Below are 27,841 nucleotides of genomic sequence, written 5' to 3'. Positions count from 1 at the left end.
TGTCCAGTGTTTGTGAACTCAGGGCAAGATTCCAATGTGATATTGTTTACATTGTGGAACCCCTTTCACATAACTTCTATTTTCTTTTTGTCATTTGAGCCATTTTGAGGAGCTTTAACCTTTATTTTAATTAAAAAGCATATGTTTTTTTAAAGGAAGAACTGCCATGCCTTGTATCTTAAATGTTGAGCTTAATATCCCACGTGTTAATTAGGATTTTTGAATGTATTGGCAACTGGAGCCTGTAACTTACAAGGCTATGAAGACTTGAGACTCCTGCCACTCTAAAGGGACCAGGCTGGATCTTGCTGCCTTGCTTGGCAAGTCCTTTCAGAAGGCAGAGTTTTCCCAACTGTTTATCCAGCATGAAAAGGAAAATAGAAGGGCCAACAATGTCTGTTCCCTTTCTTGCTACACCCAGTTTATATAACTTCCCAGGGAAACATCACCAAGTCAATTGGTTTCTTTTCATATCAAAAAGTTCTTCTTATGCTAGGGGTGGGAAAAGGTGAGGGGGGGTTGTCACACCTTTAATCCCAGCACTTGGGAGACAGGCAGGTGGATCTCTGAGTTCGAGGCCAGCCTGGTCTACAAAGTGAGATCCAGGACCGCCATGGCTATATACAAAAATCAATTGCAAAAAAAAACAAACGTTCCTCTTAGAGCTGAGACATTATTTAGACTGATAGACATTTGTTAGACTAATAAGTGTATCTTGACTCAGGTGGACAGCAAAGGCAAAGTTCACCTCTAATCTATAAAACAGTGATTTCAGATGTTCGAGGAACTGGGCTGGGGATGTAGCTCAGTGGCCGAGCACTTTTCTGGCCTGTGTGGAGGCCTAGTTCCTACCCCTAGTGTTGAAAACAGGAAACAACTTGCTGTGAATTGTTACAGGAATTAGGTCCTATTGTCTCCACCTTGTTCCTTCTGTTCATTGTTCCAGATGCTTCTCTCAAGTTGTGCCTGAGTCAGTCCTGGACAATGATACTATTAGAAGAAAGGGATGACTAGCCCCAGTCTCTGCTGACTTTGTGCTTTAACATGATTTGAAGTCATCATTGCTGCTTAAGGTTTATAAGCAGAGCATTTGCTCTTGCAAGTTCCTACCCAAGTGCTTGAAATGGAACCGTTTCCCATGCTTAGTGCACAACTTCAGAGTGCCTAGAAGGCACTTGGGCTATGCAAGAGAGGTGTGAGTAAAAACTTCAGTGCTTTGCCAAGTTCTCTTTGTAACTCCTTGACTTATTAGGGTTGTCTATATGGAATAATTGCTGCTTTGATAAGAAACAAATATTAACTTACACATGAAATGAATGTTAGTTTCAGAGTTTGTACCCATAAGTACAAGTCTGAGCTGATTCACTTTGTGCCTCTGTTGACTTAAATTATAGTGATGAATGTACACACACATTCACGGTTCCCGAGCAACCTTGGAGTTTGTAAAATGAAGTTCAGCCCCGATACGTTATGCTGTCATGAATGAAGAATGGCTAGATGGGGTCATTTGTCACTCCGAGTTCTACGGAGAGAGGTGTGTTGTGACTGTTGGAAAAACACAACTGAGACGTGTGTGGCTCGGACCGTGCTCCTCATGAGTTGCTAAGCAATCTGTTGTTTGTCATAAGCAGCCCGATCCTGCCGCACACAGGCACTTCTGTACCCTAGTAACCACAACAATAAAATGGCAGTTCTTCTTCACAGCTCATTAGTGTGCTGTTTTCTGTGCTCTCTGGCCTGTGATCTCATCACCGTCGCGTAGATAAACTTTGCCTTCTGTTTCTCAAATTGAACCCATGAGCCGCAGCATGCTCTTTTGCAAGTTGCCTGGGATGCACAAGGGCCCTGACAAGGTCTTTTGATTGATTAGAGGGGGGGAACATCAATTATGTGGGTTCCCTGGAGCAGAGAACATTGAGATCACATTTTAGGGAATATCCATCCTATGAGTAAAATACCGGAAATGCATAGCAGCAAATTGATTCTGTGACATCTTTCTAAATAGTTAATGTTTAGAGTTCAGTGGGCCATATAATGTCCAGTCAGGACACTTTTGGCTGAAGGGAACACTATTATGCTGTGGACTATGTAAACAGGTATAAACTTGATTGTTCTGGGCAAACCACCTGCTCCAGAACTACCTGAAATGATTAAATACGCAGCCCCGAGTTTTCCCTCAGTTCTCTTGACTCAGATCTCCTGGGGTTAAAGGCTCAGAAATATTAATAAATGCTTCAGGAGTGCAATTTTTCAGAGTGTAAACTTGGGAGTGTCTGAAGATGACTCGGAGACTTCAATTAAAGGGCCATTTGTTCTGTGGAAGCAGCAGCACTGGTGCCCCCAAATAGATTTAGGTGCAACTGTGTGCTTCTTAGATAAAAAAATGGAGCCTTTATTTTACTTAACAGTGTGTCACGCATACTAAGGAGTCAGTAGTGAAGGGATGCTGTGTTCAAATGTAACACGAAGGGCACATAAGCCACTGTAGTGTGTGCTAATCGCTAGAAACCAACAGTCTTGAGGATTTGGGACAAACCTTGTAGCTGATTCATGATGTTCCCAGTTAGTCCTGTTAGCTGAGCTATTGTTTTCTCTCTATACACTTATGGACTACAGGGGTTCTTAGGCCCTTACTAAGTCTGATGTTTTATGGTACTTAAAAAAAAAAGGCCCAAGTGATCAACAATCCGTTACTTAAGCCAGGAATGGTGACACACCTCTGTAATCCCAGCACTTGGTGGGTAAAGGCGAGAGTCGAAGGTAATCCTCAACTGCATAGGGAATTCAGTCAGCCTGAGCTATAAGGGATCCTGTCTCCAAACACCAAATAAAAACCAACTACTCTCATGCTACCTGTTCTGCCTTAGGAATGCAAAACTCTTAGAAATGAGTTTTGGTTTCAGAATTTTCCATCTGTATTTTACCAAGCAGTCAGCCATTGTACTAGGAGTCATTCATGGCTTGGGAACTACATCCTTGTGGTAGCCGCTACTGTCTTCGTTTGGCATTCATAAAAGTGAGTAGAGTTCAGACTCGCAGAGACTCTGCCACAGGAGGTTGTGTCCTTTTGTGAGTCGTGTCCTCCATGAAGCTGCTGCAGGGCTGTATGCCACAGTGGCTGGATTTTTATTTCCTTGTCCTTCATTTCCAAATCCTTCAAATGACTTCATAATGCATGCTCGCAAGTGATTATCTGCTGGAAATGTTTTCAGATACTCACTTCATAACAACACATAGATCAACACTTTGATCACATGAATAAATCATAAAGCATTGTGTAGAAGGGGCTGCCCTCTAGGAACAGTGCCCCACCACTCAAACGCCACATTGATGTGGTTCTCGTTCTACGCCTGTGCTGTCAGCTGCGGTCGACACTGGTCACCTCAACAGTTCAAATATGGCTAGAGCAACTGACAAGCATTTTTAAATTTTAACTACCTTTAAAGTGTAGCCACCTGTGGCTAGTGGCGACAAATAACCGTCTACAGCCTTTTTCTTCTATTGAATTTGAAGAAACAATATTAAGCACCTACTTTACCCTGTCACTGGCCTAGGTGCTCGATGGCAACCGTCATTTCCAAATGCTGGTCTGTTCTTTCCCTCTCTGAGAACTGATGGTATCGTCAGAATAACAGGCTCTCTTTAGATAGGGAAATAGCAAAATAATACTCAATTTTTTTTTCTGTTGTCATCTTGCAACAGAACAAGTCTCAGCCCTGCTACCTGTGCCACAGAGCAGGCACCCGTGTAAAGCAGCTCTGTCCAGGTTCCTGGGATTCCCTGACCTGGTTCCGTGTCAGAATCTCTGAGGCCTAGCCTTTCCTCCAGACTCACTGGACCAGTTCCCCAAGGTGAGTCAAGCACTGCACACTGCTGACAGTGCAGATTATAGAGTGGCCTTTGAGAGTGGCTAGAATGTTCACGGCAAACCCACCTCCCGGGCACAGCAACTTTACCGATGCTCTGTTTAACAGGTGATTGAAAAACTAAAAGAGAGAAAAGGTGTTGTCTACTTGGGTTTGGGACCCTGTGGCTTTGTAGCTTCGTTCTGTGCATGGAACTCTAAGGAAGGCTAACATTACTCAGTCACTATTCCCTGACATTTTATCTAAGCAGAATTTGTTGGTCCTCAATAAAAATAAACTCATTAATAATTTCAACAGCTGTACTAGATGCTGGCCATGTTTAAAATGTTTACTTTTTAAATGTGTGCACGTGTGTCTCTGTGAGTGTGTGCCATATGTGAGCAGGTTCCTGGGGAGGCCAGAAGAGGGCATCAGCATCCCCTTTAGCTGCAGTTACAGGTGGCCCTGAGCCACCTAACATGGTTGCTGGGAACCAAACTTCAGTCCTTTGGAAGAGCACCAAGTGCAATTAAGTACTGAGCCCTCTCTCCGGCTTCTTAACAATTCTTTTAACAGCTTAATAAGCTGCTGTCATGTTTTCTAAAGTTAGGGATAATTATTGTTACCTTAGCACAATTGGAGTAGAGCTTCCATATGAAAACTGCTCTTCCTAAAACTGGTAATGAAATAACAATTTGTAAAGGTAAATGAATGCCCTGTTATTCAGTTGAGGGAGCCTTTTAGACACTCTGTGATTAAAAAAAATCTAGGGTAAGACCTAGGATGGGCATTTCATCCATAAAAGAGAGTTTGATCTATTCTCAGAGAAGCCTAGGCCTACTTGCCAAGGTCTTCGAGGAAAGAGTGTATGTCAACAAAAAGTTCAGGAGCTCATTCTGCCCTTTCTACTATTTATGGGCCTAGCTGTGAGGTAATATTGCCAGTCTCTTCTTTTCAACATTCTTTAAAAATGGGTTCAAATAGGAAGTGTTTTGAAATGTTAGTTTTTTCATTTTCCTCCACTCTGAGTGAGAATTGGAACTCCTGGCCATGTCCAGGTAGAGTACTCTATCCCAAGGACATGGGTACAGTCGGTACACTGGCAAGGTAATTCTAAACTGTTACTCAGCAGAATCAGAACGGATTTTCATAGGTTCCTTTGGAGATAGGTTCACGCCATGCAGCCCAGGCTGGCCTGGTGCCTGCTTGCTAGCTCAGGCTGGCCTCAAATTTGTAGCAGGCCTTCTGCTAGGCTCTCATGTTTGAGGATGACAGGAGTGCATAAATCAAAGGCTTCTGTAGCTCCAAGCATGAACTTTTCTCTCAGACTGCATTAATACTTAAAGGTAAGGACGGACAGGAGAAACAAGTTGACAAACCACAAGCAAAGACTGTATGCCTTTGAACTTTTGTGACCCCAAAATGTAGTGATCCACCTAAATGTTTACTGGCAACTCATTGGGCCAAGACATCTCCCTTTATACCTGGCTCATTCACTCATCATTGTGGACATCAAGACTCAAGAGACATTTAATTAAGCAAGGTCGTCACTAGTAGCAAATGTTAAAAAGAAAATCACTCTGCTTATTGTTTCTAACCAGACAAAAGATGCAGGGGTTAGCATAGCAGTGCACGTTTGTGATCCTAACTCTTGATGGAGGTAGGAAGATTCAGGGCGACCACTTTCTAGTGTTAGGTGGTTTCTTGAAGAATTTGTTCACTGGGTATACTTTGATGTATGTGAATTGTCGTAGAGTTTGAAGAGTGTCACTGGATGGTCCTGGTGGTGGTGCACACCCTTAGTCCCAGCACCACAGTCATTTCGGAGAGCTAACCAGTTCTAGATGGAGTTAATCAGAGCTCCTGAATTGGGCAGGGCAACTGCATGCATGAAAACTCCTTTCAGTGTTGACACTTGGAATCATGATTCAGTGTCTCTGCCCCCATCTATGTGCTCCCAGTTGAATAAATATAGAAAAAGAGTTGAATTGGCCACTTGCCATAGCCTAGCAATACTTGAGAAGCATTCTACTTTGAGTTTCCAAGAAGCTGGCATACTGATTCCCATAGTGGTTGTACCAACAGTGAAGGAAGGTTCTCATCTCCCCACACCTTCACCAGCATTGGTTGTTTTCTTTTTTTTTCTTTTCTATTTTTCGGAGCTGGGGACCGAACCCAGGGCCTTGCGCTTGCTAGGCAAGCGCTCTAGCACTGAGCTAAATCCCCAACCCCATTGGTTGTTTTCTTAACGGTAGCCATTCCTATTGAAGTGAAATGGTATCTCAAAGAAGTTTTCATTTGCATGTCACCTGTGGCCAAAGATATTGGACACTTTTTCAAACACTTCATGGCTAGTTACGTTGTTTTTTTTTTCGGGAACTGTCCAGTTAATTCATTACCCCATTAATCGGTTGAATGACTAGGAGATTGGTGTTTGATATTTTTTAACTTCTCTCCCAAAAGACAAACATCATGTGTTCCTTTTCATATACAGAGTCTATATTTAAACGTACATCTATGTGTGTGTATGTATAGCATGTGTATGGAGACCAGAGGTTGGCATTGGGTGTCTCCCTCAGTTGCTTGCTCTCCACCTTTTTTTGAGGCAGGATCTCTCATTGATCATGGAGCTCACATGGAGTAAAAGCTAGAAAGGGGAGAAGAGATAAGAAAGGGCAGTGGAGTGCGTGGGCCATGAGAGCTGACGGGCACAGGGGTTGGAAAGAAGGGGACCTGATAAGAGTGGGAGGGAGATTAGGAGGGCAGGGTTGGGGACAGTAAGGACAACTTATAATTGCATATATGCATAAAATTGCCATGTGAGGAGCTGGGAAGACGGGACAGTAGAACAACGAAGAACACATATGGTACTCGTAATCCCAGCACTGGGGAAGCAAAGGCAGACAGCCTAAGTCTACTGGTGTGGTCCAGAGCATTGAGAGACCCTGCCTCTAAAACAATGTGGATGGTACCTGAGAAACACCAATTAACCGCAGGCATCAACTTGCATGCGTGTGTGTGTGTGTGTGTGTGTGTGTGTGTGTGTGTGTGTGAACATACACATCCCCACAAAATAAGAAGTGCTATAATGAAACCCATTTTATGCTAATTTTAAAAATTAAAGAAAAATAGCAAGATAATAACAGTAGATGGAACCTGAGAGCCTTTTATCTCCATGCTGCAAATGTGGAGGCGAGACTATCAACCAACGCTATAGATTATGGGGGTCCCAGGAGGCTTTCTACTTTGTGAGAAGTGAGCCTTTTCTCCTGATCAGCATGGTAGCTTGGAGAAGCTGCGGGACAGTGTAGGCTGCCTCAGAAATCCACAGTGCTGTATTGGTAAGGGAGACCACAGAAGTTACTGCCTCATCCCCACCTCATTTTGAACAAACACCAAGGCTAGAGAAGTGAAGTGTGGTTTGATCAAGATCACAAGGCCAATGAGTGCTGAGACCTAACATTTAGCCCTGACCTTCCCTCAGGTGGGTCTGTCCCAATCTTGTAAATAAAGATGCCAGTCCTTTGGCAACTCCAAGACTTGGCTCCATTCAGCAGAAAGCAAGGGGTGAGCCTTCCAAGCGCTGAAGCCACAGCTGGGCAGGCAGTGGCCCAGGACAACTGCTACAACGAATGCATTCTGCACATTCAGCTTGAACCCCTAGGTAGGAATAGAGCAACACACAATAAACAAGGCGACCAAAGTGTGACTCTGTGTCCCTTTATTTATAAACAAGTTTGGAATACTGTGGTCCATTTGGGATCAGGGGAAGAGGGTTTCGGAGTTTCCATGGTGGGGGTGGGGTGATTCCAGTAGTTTGCACTATTCAGCACCAGAGCAAATGCTTGGGCATAAGGTCATTCTTGAATCCAGACGAGCCCTCGTCTTATATGTACAGCAGAATTTTAAGTAGATAGGCTGTTCTTATGGCTTTGTCCCCAGACACACTGCAGTGACACAACAGAAAACTAGAGAAAAGGAGAAGTTTTTAAAAGTGCCTAATGGGCTTGCTTATCATTTATTTCCTTCCTTCCTTCCTTCCTTCCTTCCTTCCTTCCTTCCTTCCTTCCATCCATCCATCAGGTGGTTAGGACAGGACTGGAGCTGCTGCTTGAAAACCAGTCTCATCTGTGCAGTAGGACTGGGCATTAAAATAAGTCCTGAAGACTGAAGGGAAATAAGCCGTGTTCTTCCTGTAGCCACAATCCACCAGTGTAACATTGTTGCCTAGGTCATAGAATGGCAAGTCTTCCGCACCCACCGCATGTTCGAAGCCACACTGTGTCCGTCACAGGGCTGGTTTACCTTTGCCTCTGGGTTATCCTGGCAATGAAGTTTCTTGGCAGACATGGGCCATACAGTGTTACTACCACATTACAACTACACCCCTTTTATTTATGTGAAGAGTCTGCACTTGGTTTCCCGGGATGGGGGAGTATGAGAATTGCTAATACCAGCCCTCCCGTACTCACCAACTCTAGTGTCATTTTTTTTTCCAGCTTCCCATTACCAACCTTAGGGAATGGGTTCTCTATCTTTCTTCTTTCCCTTCCTGGAGGGAAAAGAACCCTTTCCCTTGCTTTTGTTCCTTTTCTTCTTACTTCTTCAAGCTTGTAGCACACTTTATGCTGTCATTTGATCCCTAACTCGCCCTTGACTGTGAGAATTGCCTGAAGAACTCACACAAAGAATAGTCATGGCTCCTCCCAGGTATGGGGGTGGGGGTAAAACCCGGGTCAGGGCTGGGAAGAACTTCGTCAAGAAAGGCCAAAGCAGAGTCTGCCCCATTTCCTTGTGGAAAACTCATGACTTTGGGAAGGTAAGGAGGTGCCCTTGGAAACTGAGAAGATTTAAAACCACTTAAGTGTTGTTTGTACCTGGGATGGTTCTGATGTTGGTCATTTTCCATCGTTCACAGCTGCGAAGGTGGCACTCTCTGATGAGTCATATATGTGGCACCTGTCAGGAAGGTGTATAGGGCCTGCAAAATTATATTCACCTGATACATTAGCTCTACACTTTCTGCCTCAGAGCAAGACTTAGGTAAAAGTGGACCTATCTGATTTGCCCTGGACCATGGAGTCAGAACTTTCTAAAAAGACTTCAACAGAGAGTCTCCACACACACAACCTGAAGTGGCTTAAGACAGTAGATGTTTTTAGCTTGCTTTCTTCTCTCTATGACCCTCTCCTCCTCTTCTTCATTTGCTCAGTTGCTCTCCTTGTCCCTGCACTGCCACAAGTGTCAACTGGCTTAAATGGAAGGCATACATACACAATTTGTCTTGGGTGTATGGTGGGAGGCTGAGATCAAACCAATAGAGTAGAAGAATGGTAGCCCTTGCCTCTGGAGAGTGATGCTCCGGGAGGATCTTGACTACGAAAAAAAAAAAACTTTCTTTCTCTCAGGCTGGGTTCCCAGCAACCCCGTCTTTCATGAGCACTTTGCAGACTTCTGCCAGGAACAGGGAGGCTCCAAGTTGGCTTAGCCTCACAGTTTTGGTTTGCAATAGTCACCAATGATCTTCAGGCGAGAAGGGAGGTAGTTTGACCCCAACACAAAGGGGAAAGATGGGTACCTTTCTTCATCAGTTGTCCCCTGCCACCCTCCATAATGCTTGTTCCCAAAACCTCTGGAAACAGAGGATGTTTCTGTCACTGGAGGTGCTGGGCTTTGCCCACCAGTTACATGTTAAGGCCTTCATTCAGTCAAGCCACTGTGCTGTCTGTCTGTCTGTCTTTACTACGATAATCAGGAAATTCTATTTGTACCTAAGAGATTAGCTCTAAACCCTTGACTGGACCTGCTCATTCCCTGCATATGATTAGGGAACAGTGGCCCTACATAGTTCTCCAGTCATCTGAAAGTCTCCATCCCATTTGGAGAAACAAGGGCCAGAAATAACTTCAGTGTCTCTCAGACCATTCAAAGGATTGAGCCTTTCTTTAACCCAAAATGTCATGGGTGAAGAACAGGAATTTTCTGGGACAAAACATTTCTACAGGAATCTAACATTTGATTGAGCTTTTGACAAAGTGCCCAAGTCATGAGGGAACCAGATGGTTCTTGAGATCAAGCATTTCAGCAGGGTATCAAGGGGAGAGCAGGAGAGGGGGATATAGTCCAACACCACCACATATATTCATATTGCATATGGTTTACACCCTGGGGTGGCATATTGGAGGATACATAGAACAGATACGTGCAGGTAGCACCCCCTATCGGTATACTAAGTGTTTGTTACATCAAACTGTTACTTGAGGTCTATGAACTGTGATGTGGTTAGAAATGGAAAAGAGCCATTCCTTTAAGAAGCTCCAAGAGATATTTTTCATCTTCCATACATGGAGCCAAAGCAAAGCAGCTCCTGGTTGGTTTGGTTATTTCTTTTTAGATAAGACAGGTTTCCTTGTTGCGATTTCCATCAATTCAGGTAATTTCTGGAAAACAGTGTCATCATGCCAGTGACAAGAAAGTACAGCCAGAAGCATGTCAGGCCTTAGGTGGAGTTCACCTTGACACAACTGTCCTTTGAATGAGAGGTTAAAGGTCACACTTTTCTATCTGACCAAAGTGAAGCAGCGTCTGAGTCAGGGTCCTGGAATGGGAAAGTGTTGATGCATTCCATCAGGCCTTAGAAGGCTGAACCAAGAAGGCTGGAACTGGTCTTTGACGTGCCCATTTTGGAAGCACTTAGCCACCTCAGTTGGAAGGGAATTCATTCTGGGAGAGCGCGGGTGAGAGGAGGTAACGTGCAAGGCTCTTTGAGGGCTGGAGATAGCAGGGTGAGGCAGCAGCCACTTCTGCAGGTGGCTCATTGGCTACAGATAGAAGTGTGGACCAAAGCAGAAGTCACCCCACTTCATGGAGTGCTCTGGACCTTTCCTCTTTTTTTTTCCAGAGCTGGGGACCGAACCCAGGGCCTTGTGCTTGCTAGGCAAGCGCTCTACCACTGAGCTAAATCCCCACCCCCGCTCTGGACCTTTCCATAGCAGGGCTAAAGCAGGGTGTTTCTATGATGCTAAGGTTTGTGTGGGTTGTCACGTCAGAAACCTCTATGCTGAGCCCAGGCCAGATTGAATGGAGAAGGAAAAGGAGCTGGCCCTAGTAACTCCCATGGCAGAACTCCCATCTCCTGGCAGAGCTGCAGCTCAACACCACCCAGGCATCCCGGGACCCCTTCCCTTCCTGTGTGGTGTGCACTTGTTAACCAGGCACCTTTACTTCTCATCCTCATCCCCCTCACTCATGCTGCTGATGGAGGCTGAGGCTGCTTTGGGTGAGGAAGGGGGAGAGGTCTTGTTTGGGAGCCAGGAGAAGGTAGGAGATGGAGAGCGGGAAGGGGACCGGCTCCGGGTCGGGCTGCTCACAGGACTCTGCTTTGGAGATAAGGCCTGTAGCATCCGGCTACTCCTCTCCTGGAACATCTGCTTCTAGAGAGAAGATGGAGAGAAGATAACTTAACACAACAATTCTGGGTACAGCTAAGACAACAATGAGCAGGATAGAGAGCTGTGCCACCGAACACCTGCTCCCACAGACTTGGATGGCATTCCATGTTGTCAAAGGCTATGGGGGAAGTTGAGTGGGATCTGGAGCCAGTAAGAAATTGATACCTAAAGTTATGATCCCTAGTAATGGATGGGACTTTCCTTTTATCTATACAGTTTAACCGCCAGGCAAAGTAGCAATGTCATACATAGCGGTAGATTCTTGTAAAATTAAACAAAAACCTTTGTCCGTACGGATTTTAGAAGAAATCACACAATAAGCAAAGTACATGGTGCAGTAGATAGAACTATGATCTATGAGAAAAGTAAGGTGGGAACAGATACCAAGACAGGCATAGTGACTCATACCTGTGTGCCAGCACTTTTGGAGGCAAGAGGAGTTTGGGACAAGCCTAGGGCTACAAGAGACTATCTCCAAAAACCGAGTTCCCATATTGGTGCACTGGGCTGCAATTACTAATGAGAATTGCTATCTCGGCGGAGACCTGAGGAGAGGAGGGAGGGACGGCCCCACCAGTGGAAGTCAGTGGGAAGCCAATTCCAGACAAGACAGCAAGCCATGTGTCAGGAAGAACAAGCTGAGGACAGGACTGGAGTGGGGTCTGCTGCCTGGAGGGCATGGAGGAAAGAGTTAGGTGGGGATCACTGAAGAAGTAGCAGGTGTCTACTTGGCAGCCATGGTGGGAACTCTATTTCCCTGTGTGGAGAACCACTCAGGCAGGTTTTAAGGGACAGCACTCTCAGTGGTGGAGAGTGCTATTGGGAAGGGGAGAGTGGTGGCTTGGGGGAGAACAGGCCAGAGAAATAGTGTGGGGAATCGAGTCACATAGGACCTTCTCTGGCAAGAAGAAAAACTTCTGGAGAGGTGTAAGAAAAAGAGTAACACAACTTGCCTTTTCTTTTCTGATCACCTCTCTTGCTACTCTTCTGAGAAGAATCTGCCATCAAGACTGTGGGCACAGGGAGATTGATGAGGAGCCCATGACAATCAGAGTCTAAGACTATGATGGCACCTAGCTCAGAGTGATGGCCACAAAGATGACCAGGAAGAAATGGCCAGCGTGTCTCCCTCACATTTAATTTAAGGCCTACAACCCCTCTTTCGTGTGCACTTTGATGAATTTTGACAAGTACACAGTTGGGCGGCTACCACTACACTCTAGAAATAGGGGACTTCATCTGCTCCACATGGCCCTTTGTCGTTGCCTCTTATCCCAGACTCTGACCACACATCTGGTTTCTGTCCCTTCAATTTTTACATTTACCAGAATGGCATGAAGATGGTGCCCTGGAGGATATGGTGTGATTGTAGAGCCAACAGGACTCGCTGACAGATGGCACATAGGAGGAAACAGCGTCAAGGGACTATAGCTTTTAGTTGGTGGCACTTGAAAGCGGTGATGCCATCTGCTGGGTTGGGGAAGACTGTGAGATAGAAGGAGGCTTTACTGGTAAAATCAGATTTTCCTTGCTGGTTTATTTTCGGGGTGGTGGTGGGAGGGGTTCTTTTATTTTGCTTTTTGAGGCAGGATTTTGTGTAGCCCAGGCTGGCCTCAAATTCATTAATTGAAGCTGGCTTTGGACTTCTGAACTTCCTGTCCCTGCCTCCCATGTTCTGAAAGTACAGGTGTGGGTCTTTTTCAGTCTTTGAGACTTCAAGCATGATCCTCCACTCCACTCCGGGATACAGAGGGAGACCTTATCTCAAAAAAAAAAAATCAAAATGAAAGGGAGAGGGGGATAAAGAAGGGGAAAAGAAGGGGTGGGTAGAAAGGGTAGGAAAAAAGAAGATAAAACAAAGAAGGCTTGGGGTATGTCTAAAAATGAAGGAAAAAATGGTCGATCTCACTAGTAATCAAATTATCAGAATGTGACACTGTATTAGCACCATGCTCTAATTAATTGAGCAAGCCAGCCAGGGAAGAAATACTTTTCCTATGTGAAATTGCTCAATTTGTAATCCTTAATTTGTAATGGCTACTGTGGATGAGGACATAGGAAAGGAGCCACACTTCCAGTGCTGCTGGGAGGATCCAAATGAGTAATTTGACAGGAAGAGCAAAAGCTTCCTTTCCCCCAGGTATTACTCATGTAAGTAAATACTCAGTATAGATGCCATAGTGTTAGAACAGATAAATCTGTAAACTTCTAAAATAAGTTAGAGAAAGGTGTAAGTCCAAGAAGGTATACTAAGCAACTGACAAACAGGTTCTTTTTTAAAATATGTGTGTGCACTCCATGACTTCCTGGTGCCTGAGGAGATCAGAAGAGGGCTTTAGGTGTCCTGGAATTGGAGTTACAGATTAGGATGGTTGTAAGTAGCCATGTAGGTGCTGGGTCCTCTGCAAGAACAAGTGCTCTTAATTTTTGAAACATCTCTCCAGTCACGAAAATCAGTTCCTCAAAGAACACTTAAGAACATGAAAAATGCTCTGGAAAGTTTGAAATTAGTTTTGGGTCATATGGTTTGCATGGTCTCAGTAGAAGAAATGCATAGAGTGTTGCTGGGGAGGAGCTGTGCGAAGGACGGCAAGTGACTTATCACCTCCATTTGGTCTTTGGGGGTGGGGGTGGAGGTGTGCGTTTCACTGTGAATTGAACGCAGAGCTTTACCCACGTGAGGCAAGTACTCTACCGTCAATCCAGAGTTCCAGCTCCCCTTATTTCTTGAGACGGGGTCTCACTATTAAGCCCTGACTGTCCTGAAACGCAATGTACAGTCCAAGCTGGCCTCAGACTCACAGAGATCCACCTATCTTTGCCTCCCAAATGCTGGGATTAAAGGTGTCTGGCGACAACACATCTTTTTGAGACAGGGTTGCTCTAATTTTCCCAGGCTGCCCTTGAGCTTGTGATCCTCTTGACTTGCTCTCTCAGGTGGCGAGGATCCTAATACTGTGCCCCCAGGCCTATCTAGTCATCACCTTCTAGTGTTTCTGTAATGAATCCACTCGTGCTAGTTCCACATCTGTGAGTTCAAATGTCTGCATATCAAAAATGGCATCTGCATTTAACATATAAAAAAGACTTCGGCTAGCAATTATTTCCTAAACAATAAGGAACCTAATGCACATTATCGACACCACATTAGCTATTAAAGGTCATCAAGACCTTTAAAGTAAGGAGAGAGAGGTGTGTGGTTTTGTGCCAACACAATGCTCTTCTATAGGAGGGGTTTGCACTTCCATGGGTTTTGGTATTTGAAGGAAGCCCTGGACCAATCCCCAACAAATACAAAGGGGTAGCTGCTGCATGTTGCTTATGCCTTCATAAAACCTATTATGATAGGAAGAAAGAAACTCAAGTGGCCTGGATGGGAAGATGGGGCAGGCATTTCCATAGTGATGTAGCCAGGGAAACATAAAGACCTGAGGCACATCCTTAACTCCTCCGCGCGCTCATTTCCCTTCCTAAGCCCCAGTCTATCACTTTTTTGAGCCTCAAGTTTCTTCTGGAAAACATAATAGAGAAACCTTGCTGATCACTGAGATTCTTCCCAGATTGAAAATTCCACCTGTCTACAAATACAGCAATTATTTACCTTCCATTAAGAGCACTGATAATTCTGCCAAAAGACAGCCAACCCCCGTGAAATCAAACAGGAAAAAAAATAGTGCAGTACAACGGCATTACCTGAGATTAAGCCCATTTATGAGACAAAATCAAATGCCAAACGGATTGGGTAGCCTATTATTAACAGTAACATTAAAAAAAATCCTTGAACTTCTAGCAGGCACTTTAAAATATGTGTTTTTATTACTATAATCTTTCAGCATATTTTTAGTGGCAGCCATTAGCCCCCCTGCTGGTAATGGATTGTCAGCCTTTCCATTAGAAGCCCACTTTCTAAGAAATCTACATCTTGTCTACTCTAGTTTGAATCAAGCTCATAACTTGAGAATATTCTGCCTAAGGGGATGAAAGAATTTGAACCTTTAATGATAAACAATGGTGTCACACTTCACAAAAAAGTGTGCTACCCATGCAAAAGCAGCCGGGCCTGGACTTGCAGGTTCCCCGATCTGTTCCTGCTGGACTTTCTAGGGTGGCTCCACTACAAAAGAGCTGAATTGAATCCAGTCAGGAGACAGTCCGTAATGAGCTTCCTGGGAAGAAAAGCACTTTAGAAATATAACAAATAATGAAGACCATGGCATGACATTTTCAAAGAGAAAAGGTATTTAAATTCAATCTTCCATTGTATTAAGAGGTTTCCATTTAGAAAGTTTTCCCCCAAGAAAATAATCCCGTTTATAGTCCTGTCCATGTGAAAGTAATTTTCTGTTTCCCTCCTACAAAGTTTTCCCTTTTAAGAAGTATTTAATATCTAGCGAGGCAGCAAATATCTTGATAAATGCCTTTAAAGGCTTTCGTGTTACCTATACATCCTGGCACATGACTTGGAATGAAATGGAAAAAAAATCTAGTATGATCTGACTTGGACCTCTGATAGGAAAGATGAAACTCAAGAAGACAGACGACAGACGAGCTGTGTTTCCATCCTGGCCAGATGGAGAAACGTCATTGTTAAGAGCAGCTAACCCTCCGCCGTGGCTGGCTGGTCCTGCTGCCAGGTTCTGTTATAAGGACCTTGTTATGAACCAATTAAATCCTCCTGGCAACTCTAGGAGGCAGCAAAGCTTGCTTTTCCCTTACAGATGATGTGACCAAGGTGTAGAGATGCAGAAAAACTTGCCCAGGTGGGCTGGGCCCTGGACTAGGTACCAGGCCAGGCTGGGGCTGGGGCTGATATAGGTCATGGGACAGTGGATTAGGATGTATAAGACACAGGGTGGACCTTTACAGAAGGAACTTGGTAAAGGAAACACTCATGAAACAACAATAACAACAAAAGAACTTTCCCAAGGCTATGCAGCTAAGAAATGAATTTGTGCTCCTGAACACCTCTCCTGCCGGGCACTTCCGGAGTTCAAGGCTTTTCAGGTTTACTCCTGCTTCATTTGTATATTTGCTTAAAGATTTTTTTTCTGGTTTTTAGAATTGACTGTCAAAGAGCCTCCTGTGGAAAGGCTAGGAATGGGGCTCAGCAGGAAAGCCCTTGCCAAGTTCTGGGCTCAGCCCCCAACACTGCAAAAAGGAAAATGTTTCCAGTGTGAACGGTAGTTCAGACACACAGACTTCATTTTCTCTCTTTTGTCGAAATCAAGACGGCCATTTTCTAAACAAAAGAGTAAAATCTGGCAAGGATGTGGAGAAAGTGGAATCCTTGTACACTGGTGGTGGGAGTGCAAAGCGAGAGAGCTGCTGTGGCGAGTGGTACGAGACTTCCTTGAAATGTTAGACTCGTCACCATAGCATCCAACAGTTTCATTTTCATGCATATGCCCAGAGAGGAATATTACCCAGCTTTTAAAGGCTGCTGCAATATTGGTCCATGCTTCGACATGGATGAACCTTGAATATATTACGGGTTAGTAAGTCAGACACAAAAACACAAAGACACAAAGACAAATACTGTATGTTTTTTGACTTATGTCAGGGTCCTAGAGCAATCAACCAACTTCGATGGAATGGAGGGTGTTTTTCAGCAGCTCGTGTGTTACGTAAGTTTGTGTTTTAAAGGTGCAGTTTCTATTTGATGTGGTGGAAATGTTCTGTGGATGGATGGTGGTGATGCTTGCGAACTGATGTGAATGGAGTTAATGCCATGGTTAAAATGGGCCTGGCAGTGTAGCTCAGTGGTAGAGTACTTTAGGATAAATGAGGCCCTGGTTTTGATATTCTAGACCGAAAATAAAAAGTTAAAATGGCAAACTTTATGATACACATAAGCACATATGCTACAATTTAAAAAATAGCAGTGGATCTTCCAGTATATAAATTCCTCATCCCCAAATCGGACCCATGGTGTTTAAACAAAAAGCATACTTGCGTGTAACAAATGGCACATGTCTGTTTGGTTGGCATGGGATCTCTTTGACTGGTCTGAGGCAAGAGGATAAGCACAGTAGAAGTGTGGCAAGCATGAGCTTTTTGTCCTTGGGTGTTAAGAAGAGGACCGTGTTTGGTAAAATGAAAAAGAGTCATTTCGTTTTAAACAGGAGACAATTTTGTTTTCAGAATCAGTGAAGGAACATAATGGCAGATCACTTAAATAGAATGTTTCTGCTCTGTGAATCCACATGCTTCAAATAAAAATAATGAAACTGCTTTAAAAAACCAAATAGCCAAAGCAAAGCCTGCATGCAGGGCCACCATCCCTTAACCCAGGGTCCTTCACTAAGTGCCATTTGGGAGACAGACAGCACCTCCCTAACATAAGCACCCAAGCCTCAAAGTGAAGCTCACTTGGAGCTCTTCTTTTGAGACAATGTACCATTCAGAGACACTACTCCCAAGGAAAGGTAATAGTGCATCTTTGTCTGAAAGGCGTTACTGTTTGGATCTAGACCACCGGCCCAGGGGCAGTGAACTGCCTCCTTCCCTGTCCCCTGGCTTCCTTCCCTATGGTGCCATGAGGCAAGTAGCTTCCTCCCACAGCCTTCCACCATCGTGTGCCTTCCTCGATACAAGCCCAAAAGCAATAGAGCTAGAAGCCTCCCAAACTCCGCCCAAATAACTTCCCCCTCAGTGTTCCCCGCCCTGTCTGTCTCTTTCTTGTTCTTTCTGTCATAAAGCTTTACTTACAACAGACATCCCAAGACTGTAGGATACATGGTGCACATGTTAAAGATAACTAAACTACTACCATGTGTGAAGACTGCACTGAAAACTTTGCTATGATTTGCTATTGATCCTAAAATGTTCATGTATATTAAATTACACTCACCCCAGTAGTGTACATGAAATCAACTTATCTCCTCCCTAATTGCGTATTTTCTTATATAGAGCTGATTAATACAGAAGGCTTCTCTTGGCCATTTGGTTTGGATTATAGGCCACCTTCTGAATATGACTCAAGGCTAGTGGAATCAGTTAAAAGTAGTTAAATAAATAAAGTGATGTGAGTTTTAAAAAAATAGAAAGGTTTAAGCCCTGATATCCTACCACTCGGAGTAAGTGGGAACTGGAAAATCTATTATAGCAGTTAAGGATTACACAGGCCGCTAGCTTCACATTCTTAGAATTGTGGCAGACAACTTCCAAGACAGACTCCTAGGGCCCCATCCCTGCTATTTACATCACTGTGTAGTATTCTCCCATAATAGATAAGGAGCAAATCCAAATGTTCCTTGGACCCATCTCAGCAGTGTCAATGAGTGAGTCAGGTTGGGGGAGCCAGAGGAAGCAGGACAGAGGATATGGCCATGGGGAGCTAGCAAGTCACTGTTCCCAAGCAAAATATTAACCCCAAGAAAACCAAATCAGTCTGTTTTTGTTGTGGTTGTTTTTCTAGTCAGGTTCTCACTCTGTAGCCTAGACTACCCTGCCTCACATAGCACAGGCTGCCTTGGAATTCAGTGTAAAGCTCTGGATTTGATCCACCAAACACTGAAGTGTATCCAGTGCCATAGACAAAGGAAGACTGTATATGGAGAGTTTAAGCCTCATCATAGCCTTTCCAGATCCAAGGAAGGTCAGTAAACAGGTATTTCTCCCAGTCCATTCATTCATGCATTCACTCTGTGAAGACCCATTTCTATGGAATACCCACTGTACACTAAATATAAAGGTGCTTGCCAATCCTGCTGTAGCAAATTTGGGGCCTTAAATCTTTCTATTCTGTGCCTTTCTAAGTCTGGGTTATTCGTATCAGTACTGTACTTGCAGGTAACGCAGATCCCCTGTTTTAAGAAATGAGTTCCAGTCACAAATCCACAAATAAAGAATTATTATAATAATAGCATATTCATGAAAAGCAAATTACTTACCTTGGCGTTTAACATCCTTGTAACTATTCCTGTACTTTTAATGTCAACAGAAAAAAGTAATGTCTAAGTCTGGCTGATACAGTAAATTAATGTTAATAACAGTTTTGACACTAATAGCAAGTTTTTAAAAGATAAACCTCCAGTCTCTAATCTGGGTTTCATTTCTTAAAAATCACCTCCGTTCACTGTCACCAGACTCTTTAGGAACCATTCCAGCTACTATTTCGCCTTTGCCGGGAGCCTGAGAAGACTGGGAGGATAAAGTTCCTATGAAATGATATCCTTTGCCTGCCTTTTGCTCACCCCAGGTGGAGAAAACATCCACCCACTGAGGAACAATACGAGGGTTTCTGGCAGGGTCACATTTCTGAAGCATGCTAAGCCAATGAGCTGCTCTATGGCTCCATTAAAAGCCACGTGCCGTTGTGAAAATACAAAGTAGTAAGGCGTATGCTGGCTCAAAAGGGCAAGTCCAGAGTTTATATTCTGAAGACCAGAGTACAGGGTACTCACTTAGACTGTCTTTGTGGTCCTCCATACTGCTGTGCATAGACAAGAACGTTAATAAATGGGCCGTGAATTAAATCATCTGAACTAAAAGTGAACAAAAAAAAAAGTGAAAAGGAGCCCAGGGTCTGGTTTCCACTCTTGCCAGTCCTCACTGGAAGTTCTTCAATGGGTCAATTAGCCTTCCCTCTCAGACTCAGCCTACAGATAGAATATGGTTGGTTTATAACATTGTCTATAACACATTAGAGGCCACTAGGCTTAAAGTATCTCCTCCAATTCTCTGAACAGTCTTCTTTTTCTCTACTAATTGAGTGTTTTACTTTTAGATAATCCTATAATGAATGAGCTCAAATGAGCAATGGCAGTAGTGACAACCCATCAATAAAATAATTAAGTAGAAGTGGATTTCCTTAGAGACTTCTCATATCATAATAGGAAATCTTGGCTATTTAAGATTAAGGAAATCAAATGGAATCATTTCTCTTTGTTTTAAAAAGAAAGTTGGCTTGGGGCTAAAATTCCCCAGCAACCTGCCTCGTCTCTCACAGTTAGATGTGGGGTTGCCGCTGTGCACAAGATGGCTGGCTTATTATGTAGGCGCTGCCATCCAAACTCTGGTCTTCGTGATTATGCAGCAAGCGCTCTTATCTGCAAGACAGGAGGTTACCAGGGCTTTCTGGATTCCATCTTAGTCAAGAAAACAGGAGCGCCATGTTTAGGGAGAAACTCTGGTTAAAAAGAATACCCTTGGCAGGGAAGGGAGAGGCAAAGATTAAAACAGAGACTGAAGGAACACCCATTCGGAGCCTGCCCCACATGTGGCCCATACATATACAGCCACCCAATTAGACAAGATGGATGAAGCAAAGAAGTGCAGACCGACAGGAGCCGGATGTAGATCGCTCCTGAGAGACACAGCCAGAATACAGCAAATACAGAGGCGAATGCCAGCAGCAAACCACTGAACTGAGAATAGGACCCCCGTTGAAGGAATCAGAGAAAGTACTGGAAGAGCTTGAAGGGGCTCGAGACCCCATATGTACAACAATGCCAAGCAACCAGAGCTTCCAGGGACTAAGCCACTACCTAAAGACTGTACATGGACTGACCCTGGACTCTGACCCCATAGGTAGCAATGAATATCCTAGTAAGAGCACCAGTGGAAGGGGAAGCCCTGGGTCCTGCTAAGACTGAACCCCCAGTGAACTAGTCTATGGGGGGAGGGCAGCAATGGCGGGAGGGTTGGGAAGGGAACACCCATAAGGAAGGGGAGGGGGGAGGGGGATGTTTGCCCGGAAACCGGGAAAGGGAATAACACTCGAAATGTATATAAGAAATACTCAAGTTAATAAAAAAAAAAAAAGCCAGAAAAAAAAAAAAAGGAATAGGTGGGGGTTGGGGATTTAGCTCAGTGGTAGAGCGCTTACCTAGGAAGCGCAAGGCCCTGGGTTCGGTCCCCAGCTCCGAAAAAAAGAACCAAAAAAAAAAAAAAAAGGAATAGGTGTATGGGAGGATGACAAAGGACACGTGAAACCTTCTTCTGGCCTCTGCACACAGACATCCATGTCCCACATATATACACAAATATGAAAACATACATAGCATTTCTTTTAAAAAGGAAAGTCAGGTTAAAGATATCTACTTCACAAAACCCTTATCAACTCTTCCAATAGCTCTGGTTATTTAACTAATGGAGGGCATGCTACCATTGTGGCTTCAGAATTTTCTTTTCCTTTTCTACAGTTATCAATCACACTTGTCTAAAGAATTTAAATGAGGAAAAAATATGCTTTTTCTTTCTTGGCTCATGGTCTTAGTCCTTTGAGACTTTTGGGACCTATACCAACAACTGCATGCCAAAGAAAAATTAAGGTTTGATTGGCATGGTTACAAGGCAAAATTCCGCTGCTTCTCTTTCTCCTCAGTGGTAAAATTCCTCACAACACAACAAGGTGGTAGAGCAGCTCCATTCTTTCACATTCTCCTGAGGTGCAGCATTGTTTCCCAAGCACAATACCCACTGCTTACTTAATTAGAGCAGGTGTGATTACCCTCAGGAGACCTTCAAGAGCAATTCCGTTGACATATAAAATGAGAACAAGCGGAGAGCTGCTACTCCCTTATCCAAGAGTCCAAGCCATTCCCTCCTGCACCTCGCTGCCAACAGGAATTCTGCTCCAGCTGCCTGTGGTCTGCAAAGCATGGAAGGCTAACTGAAAGGGACCACTACCTATTCAGCTATAGGAAAGTTGCCATCCATTATGAGCTGGGACTTCTGTGGACGTACATGTTTTAAAGTCACTCACACACCTTTTAGTAACCCCCACTCACAGTTTTCTAAGTCTAAATTCATCATTTCCCTCAGCTAGAATTGAGTGGAGTCGTTACTTTGGTCTGTCACTGGTACTCTGAGGGGAGTACATGTTTGTTCATGACTCTCTAGGAAAAAAAATAATAATGCAATACCTCCCCAAACCCTTGTCGTTGTCCAGCTTTATTATGAGGGGAGGTACCTAGTCTTATTGCAGCTTGATATGTCAGTTTGCTTGATGTTTCTGGGAGGCCTGTGGATGGTGGAGAAGGGAGGTAGGGAGTAAGAGAAGATGGAGGGGAAACGACAGTTGGGATGTAATATATGAGAGAAGAATAAATAAAAAATTAAAAGAAAAAGAACCCTTGGACTTGACTTTCAACACGAGCTCCATGTTACATTGATTTACTTTACTATTAACCCTAAGCTTTGCATCACTCCAAACTTGAAGACTGGGATGAATTATGAGAACAACTTCTGCAATACTAGACATTCAAAGGTAACTGAACGGCTTCCAAGTTCTGGAAACAGAAACAGAGAAGACCCCACTTTGTGTACCATTTGGTACCATACTAAATCAATGATTGAGGGATGATTCAGTAATTAAATAAGGACATGGACTTGGGGTCACTTGAGATGATGTTTAAGCAAAGGCCACTATTTAAGGGACATCATTGAGTCTACAAAAGACATTTAAGCTGAAAATACCTGCCATTGCAATGCCAGTTGAGATAACTACATACCCATGCACCATCTGGCCCAAACAATTCTAGGAAGTTGCCAATGAATTCTCTTGATTTTTCTTCCCACTTTTGAATTAGGTCGTGACTCTTTTCTTCTACTCTGTTAACAAATTCCTTTGATCTTTCCTCCACATTCTTGACCTTTTCTTTCATCTTGTCCACCTGGTTCTGGAAACGGTACTTCTTCTCCTAGTTAAAATTGACAAGAGAAAGAAATAGATTGATTCAGGAGGATATGAGAGAGGTCCGTCTGTGTTGGTTATATTTTATATCAACTTAGGTTTGCTCGTAATGTGAAGAATAGATGTCATTATTTCTCAAGGGCTAGACTGATGGGAAGGCATGTGTCTTACACATCAATCTCCTTGGATATATAAGTGGAAGTATAAATGTTGAATTATGTTCAATCTGTTCAACATCTATGAGTTGAAATTGTATAAGAACAGAATACAAAACACACAAAGCTATCATTTATTGAGCAAATACCCCTGGTCCTCTAGAACTTAGATCAAAAGACGCATTGTGTACAGAATGGCTGCCCAGAGCCTGAACAGTGTAGTGTTAAAACCAATACAGTTTACGTTAAGTTGTATACTAACTGGGCTTAGGACCAATGCCTCTTGCTAAAATCGTCATTGTCATATTTCCCATGAAGGTAATTAAAGTGCATTGGTTTCCTTGGACATAAAGTTTTATTTTGATTGAGTCCCTGGGTTTTGTGATTAGAGACTTTATACAATGGTGTTGTCTATCTATGCTCCAGGAAGCCATATTGAGTTGAGCACATCACTAATTACCTCAAAGCCTCACTTTTCATCAATAAAATGGGGATGATAATCATCGCTACCTCACAGGGTTGTTATGACAATCAGGTAAGGTCATGCACCGGAATATATGGCTCAAAGCCTGGCATTTGCTTCCCATGTGTTAATTACGTTGTTCTAAAGCACCACAGGCATTTATCTACATTATCTGATCAACACATTGTCTAAACAATGAAAATAATATCACACTAAGGGTCTTTCCTTTTAAAATCTCAATAGACAATAAGTCTCTTAAGGAGTCATAGGATATATTGTTTTTCTTTACTATAAAGAATGAAGCCCATTTTGTACTTTAGAATTTTGTAAAATACCTCAAATATAATAAAAGTAAGTCAAGATCCTTTAGACATTCCAAGAGCACATTGCAGCCCCAGCGTGGGGTTGGCTATGAGCTATGTGTGTGCTACTGCGCTGTAGAAGCACACAGATGTGCTCCAGGAAGGCGCACTGTCTTCTATCATTTGCAGTGTGGTCTGACTGAGCTGTTTAACCTTCTAGGCTTCTGTCTCCTCACCTATAAGTTGGCTAGTGTCATCACACCCACCCTAGTAGGCTTCTCACAAGAATTAAATGAGACGATGCAGACAAAACACTTAGATGGGTATCGCATTGGCTCTAGCTAAATGTCAGCTGTTGTCTTTACATCATGTTCTTTGATATTTTGCTCAATGCTGGCAATGGTTATTTTGTTTAGTACTCAGTGACAGCACGGAACAGTAGAGTGAGCACTGAGCTGGGAGTCACAAGATTTAGAGAGGTACGGCCACCTCCACCTCTCCCCGACCCTCCCCTGGCCTCGTCTACTGTCTGAGCTTCGTTTTCCTTATCTCAAAGTCAAGGGACATGGATTGGATGACTGGTCCTCATCAGGTCTCTGCCGCTTCTGAGGTTCTGTGATTCATTTACACGCCCATCCAACACATTCAATTTCCTCTGTGAGCTGCAGCCAGGCTTGTTGTCAGAGAAAGGCAGTAAGCACACCCCCACCGTACTCACGGTTCCCTGAGCTAAGTGGCTTATCTAAAGAGCATTTAAAGAGAGCGAGCAATAACTTTTGGAAATGGCTTGCTATGCTTGGATGGTTGACTGAATTCAATTTAAAAGAACAGACAGTTTAATTTATTGAAATAACCAGGGCTTTATTCTCTCTAAGATACCAAATCATCACGTTGGCTGAATTCTTTGCAGCCACGTGTTTGGGTGCCACTCGAACCCGGAATTTTCCATTTTGTTGCCTGGCTTATACAAAGCTAGAGGGGCCTGAATCCCAACACTCCCTGCTTTATCGGGACAATGAATAATCACTGACTTACAATTAACAAGCCCCTCCTATTTTGAAGGTACCAATGATCAGTTGTGAAAGATGCTAGATAATTAAAACTGCATATAATTATAAATGCCTACTTTTGCAGACAAATCACCCTTGGAAAATACAGTATCTGTTTGGGGCTGGAATCCTGGATGCACAAAGAGTGTTTGTTTGGATCAAAATCATGGGCTCCTTGGAAGCCTGGTAACCCCAGTTGTCCAGACTCACTAACATCATCCCCAACCATCCGGCTACTCTCTTTGCCTTGTAACAGCTTGTTTTGCTTGTTTTAAAGATTGTTTTAACAGTGCTCTATTATTAAACTAACAGCAGCTCTGTGGGAACAATAAGGTAGAAATACAAAAGGAAGCCAAAGGCTTCAGGCTTTATTTAAGCAGCTGTAATTTCTCTGGACAATAAAAAACGGCTGTTAAGGTTTCTAATGAGCATCTGTAAGGCCTTAATAAAATGAAAATTGTAAAACGTTAAAACAAGAAAGCATTTTCTCTGGGCTTAGCATCTCATTGCTTCCGCCTGCCTTCCCTTCCTTTGAGAAGACAACACTTGCCTTTCCCCAAGGGGCAGATGTTCCAGAAACCCTTTGCCACATCTGAAAGCTAAAGAGGGAGTTTGGGGGCAGGGGAGGGGAGTGAGGAAGCTCCATTATAAATGTGAAGCTGCCTATGCTCTGCGGCTGACTCTTCGGGCACTGTTTCCTCGTTTGTAAATATAGGCCTCATTTCTGGCGCAGGCGTGTTGGTGCATTCCCGTAAACCCAACACTTGGGAAGCTGAAGTAGGTGGGTCATGCTTTTGAGACCCTCCTGGGCAATACAGTGAGACCCTCTCTCACAAACTAAAGCATACCACAGGGGGGTTTTAAAAATATGGATTCAATGAGACAACAGTGAAGAATACTAAGCGCATTGCACAGTACACAGTAAACAAAAGTCATGGTAGTATAATACAGTGCCCCCCCAGAGTACATGGGGAGGCACACTTACGTTTATAAAGCTGACATTCAGCTCCTTGGCTGTGTACCCTCTCTGGAGATTACGCCGGGCATATACGTCATAGTCACGGACAATTCTGGTGATGATGTCTGATGTTGAGATGCCTTCTGTTCTTTGTGTTGGAACAAACATGCCTGTCCAAGTAAGAATAAAAAGATTAAGGTAGGGGTTGGGGTTTTAGCTCAGTGGTAGAGCACTTGCCTAACAAGCGCAAGGCCCTGGGTTCGGTCCTCAGCTCCGGAAAAAAAGAAAAAAAAAAGATTAAGGTAAAGTTATGTCAATTTATCTACTTCCCTTAATGGTTCTTTTTGTGCTAGACAATACTGGAGCTTCAGGGTAGGTCAGGGAGACTTTCTTTTCTGGCCTCAACTGACTCTTGCAGCCAGGATTCACTTCCTTTACTATAACATTGTATCGTCATCATCCCAGGTGTGGCCCAGGAGACACCATGCACTCACCTGGCTCCTTACATTTGCCAATGCTCAGCTCTTCCTTCCTATCCTAGGTACCCAACTCCTGACCCCATTATCCAGAGTTCTTCCTCACCCTCATTAGTCCACCTTCAAGGCTGTGCCTCTATGAAGTCTTTTCTGATGCTAACACGAGAACCCACAGCATTCTGGACATAAAGGGATCTTCAGCTAACAACAACAACAACAACAACAACAACAACAACACAATGTCTGATACTTGTCTCTGCACAGAAATAGACACTGTTTATGCGAGTTCTTTTTAAATTTTTGTTTCTTTTTTTAAAAAAAAAATAGAAATGGACCTTTAGGACGCCGGCATGCCTTAATTGATTTTGCATTGCCAGTGTCCAGATCAGTACCCATGGGAGGTGCTGAAAGCATCCAAAGGAAATGCACAAGGGGATGAATGATAACCGAGTCAATGAATGAGTCAGATCACGGCTCCTCGTCCCGCCGGAAGTCTTTGTCCCATTTTCCCCACAGGAAAAGGAGAAGAATGGCGCCTTTGTTGTCTCTATCTAAGGGTATGTGTGCGATGTGCTAAGTGATTCGACCTCCTCTAAGAACAGTCTACACTGCATGGGGGCTTCCCCACGTTCATCTGGAATATGTGGGAAAGAATAAAAATAACGAAGCACGAGGATGCCAACTTCCAATGGTTCTGTTAGATGCCCTTAAAGTCACCAAAGACATATTGGAGTTTACCAACAGCACACACTAGAAAGGGGTCACAGATGCCAAAACAGAACTGCATTCATGCTCAAAATCCTGCTGTCAACAAGAATCATGTATCGGGCAGTGGAGGTTTTTGTAGCCGTATCATTCCAACCATGTAGATAAGTCCTGTATCAACAGCAACAGTGAAGCCAAAGAACAAGGGCACCGCGTTCTCAGTTTACAGCAAGTCATTCAAACCTCTGAAGGCAAGCGACTTGACCTTAGTTTCCCTCAACTAAGAAGGCAGCTAGACAAGGTGTTCTGGGCTCATTTGGGCTGCTTTTCTACTCCCAGCTGTCCATATCCAATCAATGTATAATAACAAGCCTGCTCCTCAAATGCTTCGCTAATGCAACATCTTTTCACCATCTTTATCCGTAGCTAAACCATCATATTCAAAGATTACATCAAGAGCTGTCCAGGGATGGTGAAAGAAGGTATCAGATTCCTGGACCTGGAGTTAGGAATTACAAGCAGTTATGAGCTGACTGGCGTGGAAGCTAGGAACCAGACCGAGGTCCTTGGCAAGAGCGGTATGCACTCTTTTTTTTTTTTTTCTTTTTTCTTTTTTTCGGAGCTGGGGACCGAACCCAGGGCCTTGCACTTGCTAAGCAAGTGCTCTACCACTGAGCTAAATCCCCAACCCCTCAGTATGCACTCTTAACCACTGAGCCATCTCTCCAGCTGCAGTGATGTCATTTTTGTCCATTTCTACATACACATCAACACCCACAGAGTCATCCTTGTAAATGCA

At 43.7% G+C, this 27,841-nt stretch overlaps 1 protein-coding gene across 6 annotated transcripts in view; it reads right to left on the bottom strand.

Annotated features, from left to right (window-relative positions):
* Window positions 1-7,549: 7,549 nt before the first annotated feature.
* Pcyt1b (phosphate cytidylyltransferase 1B, choline) overlaps window positions 7,550-27,841 on the bottom strand; it is a 93,527-nt gene continuing 73,235 nt past the window's right edge. For 5 of the 6 annotated variants that reach the window (XM_006257017.5, XM_039099521.2, XM_006257016.5 and 2 more), the window contains 3 exons: window positions 25,889-26,031; window positions 22,753-22,941; window positions 7,550-11,278 (listed from right to left, as the gene is read on the bottom strand). In XM_006257017.5, coding sequence (XP_006257079.1) covers window positions 11,066-11,278; window positions 22,753-22,941; window positions 25,889-26,031 — 545 coding nt within the window. In that variant the 3' untranslated portion in view covers window positions 7,550-11,065. The remainder of the gene's footprint in view (window positions 11,279-22,752; window positions 22,942-25,888; window positions 26,032-27,841) is intronic. The other variant, NM_173151.2, reaches the window with a different exon arrangement.

Source organism: Rattus norvegicus, chromosome X (assembly GCF_036323735.1).
Source record: "Rattus norvegicus strain BN/NHsdMcwi chromosome X, GRCr8, whole genome shotgun sequence".
Lineage (NCBI taxonomy): Eukaryota > Metazoa > Chordata > Mammalia > Rodentia > Muridae > Rattus > Rattus norvegicus.
The sequence above is the reverse complement of the archived record's forward strand: the minus strand, read 5'-3'. Positions and strand labels throughout refer to the sequence as shown.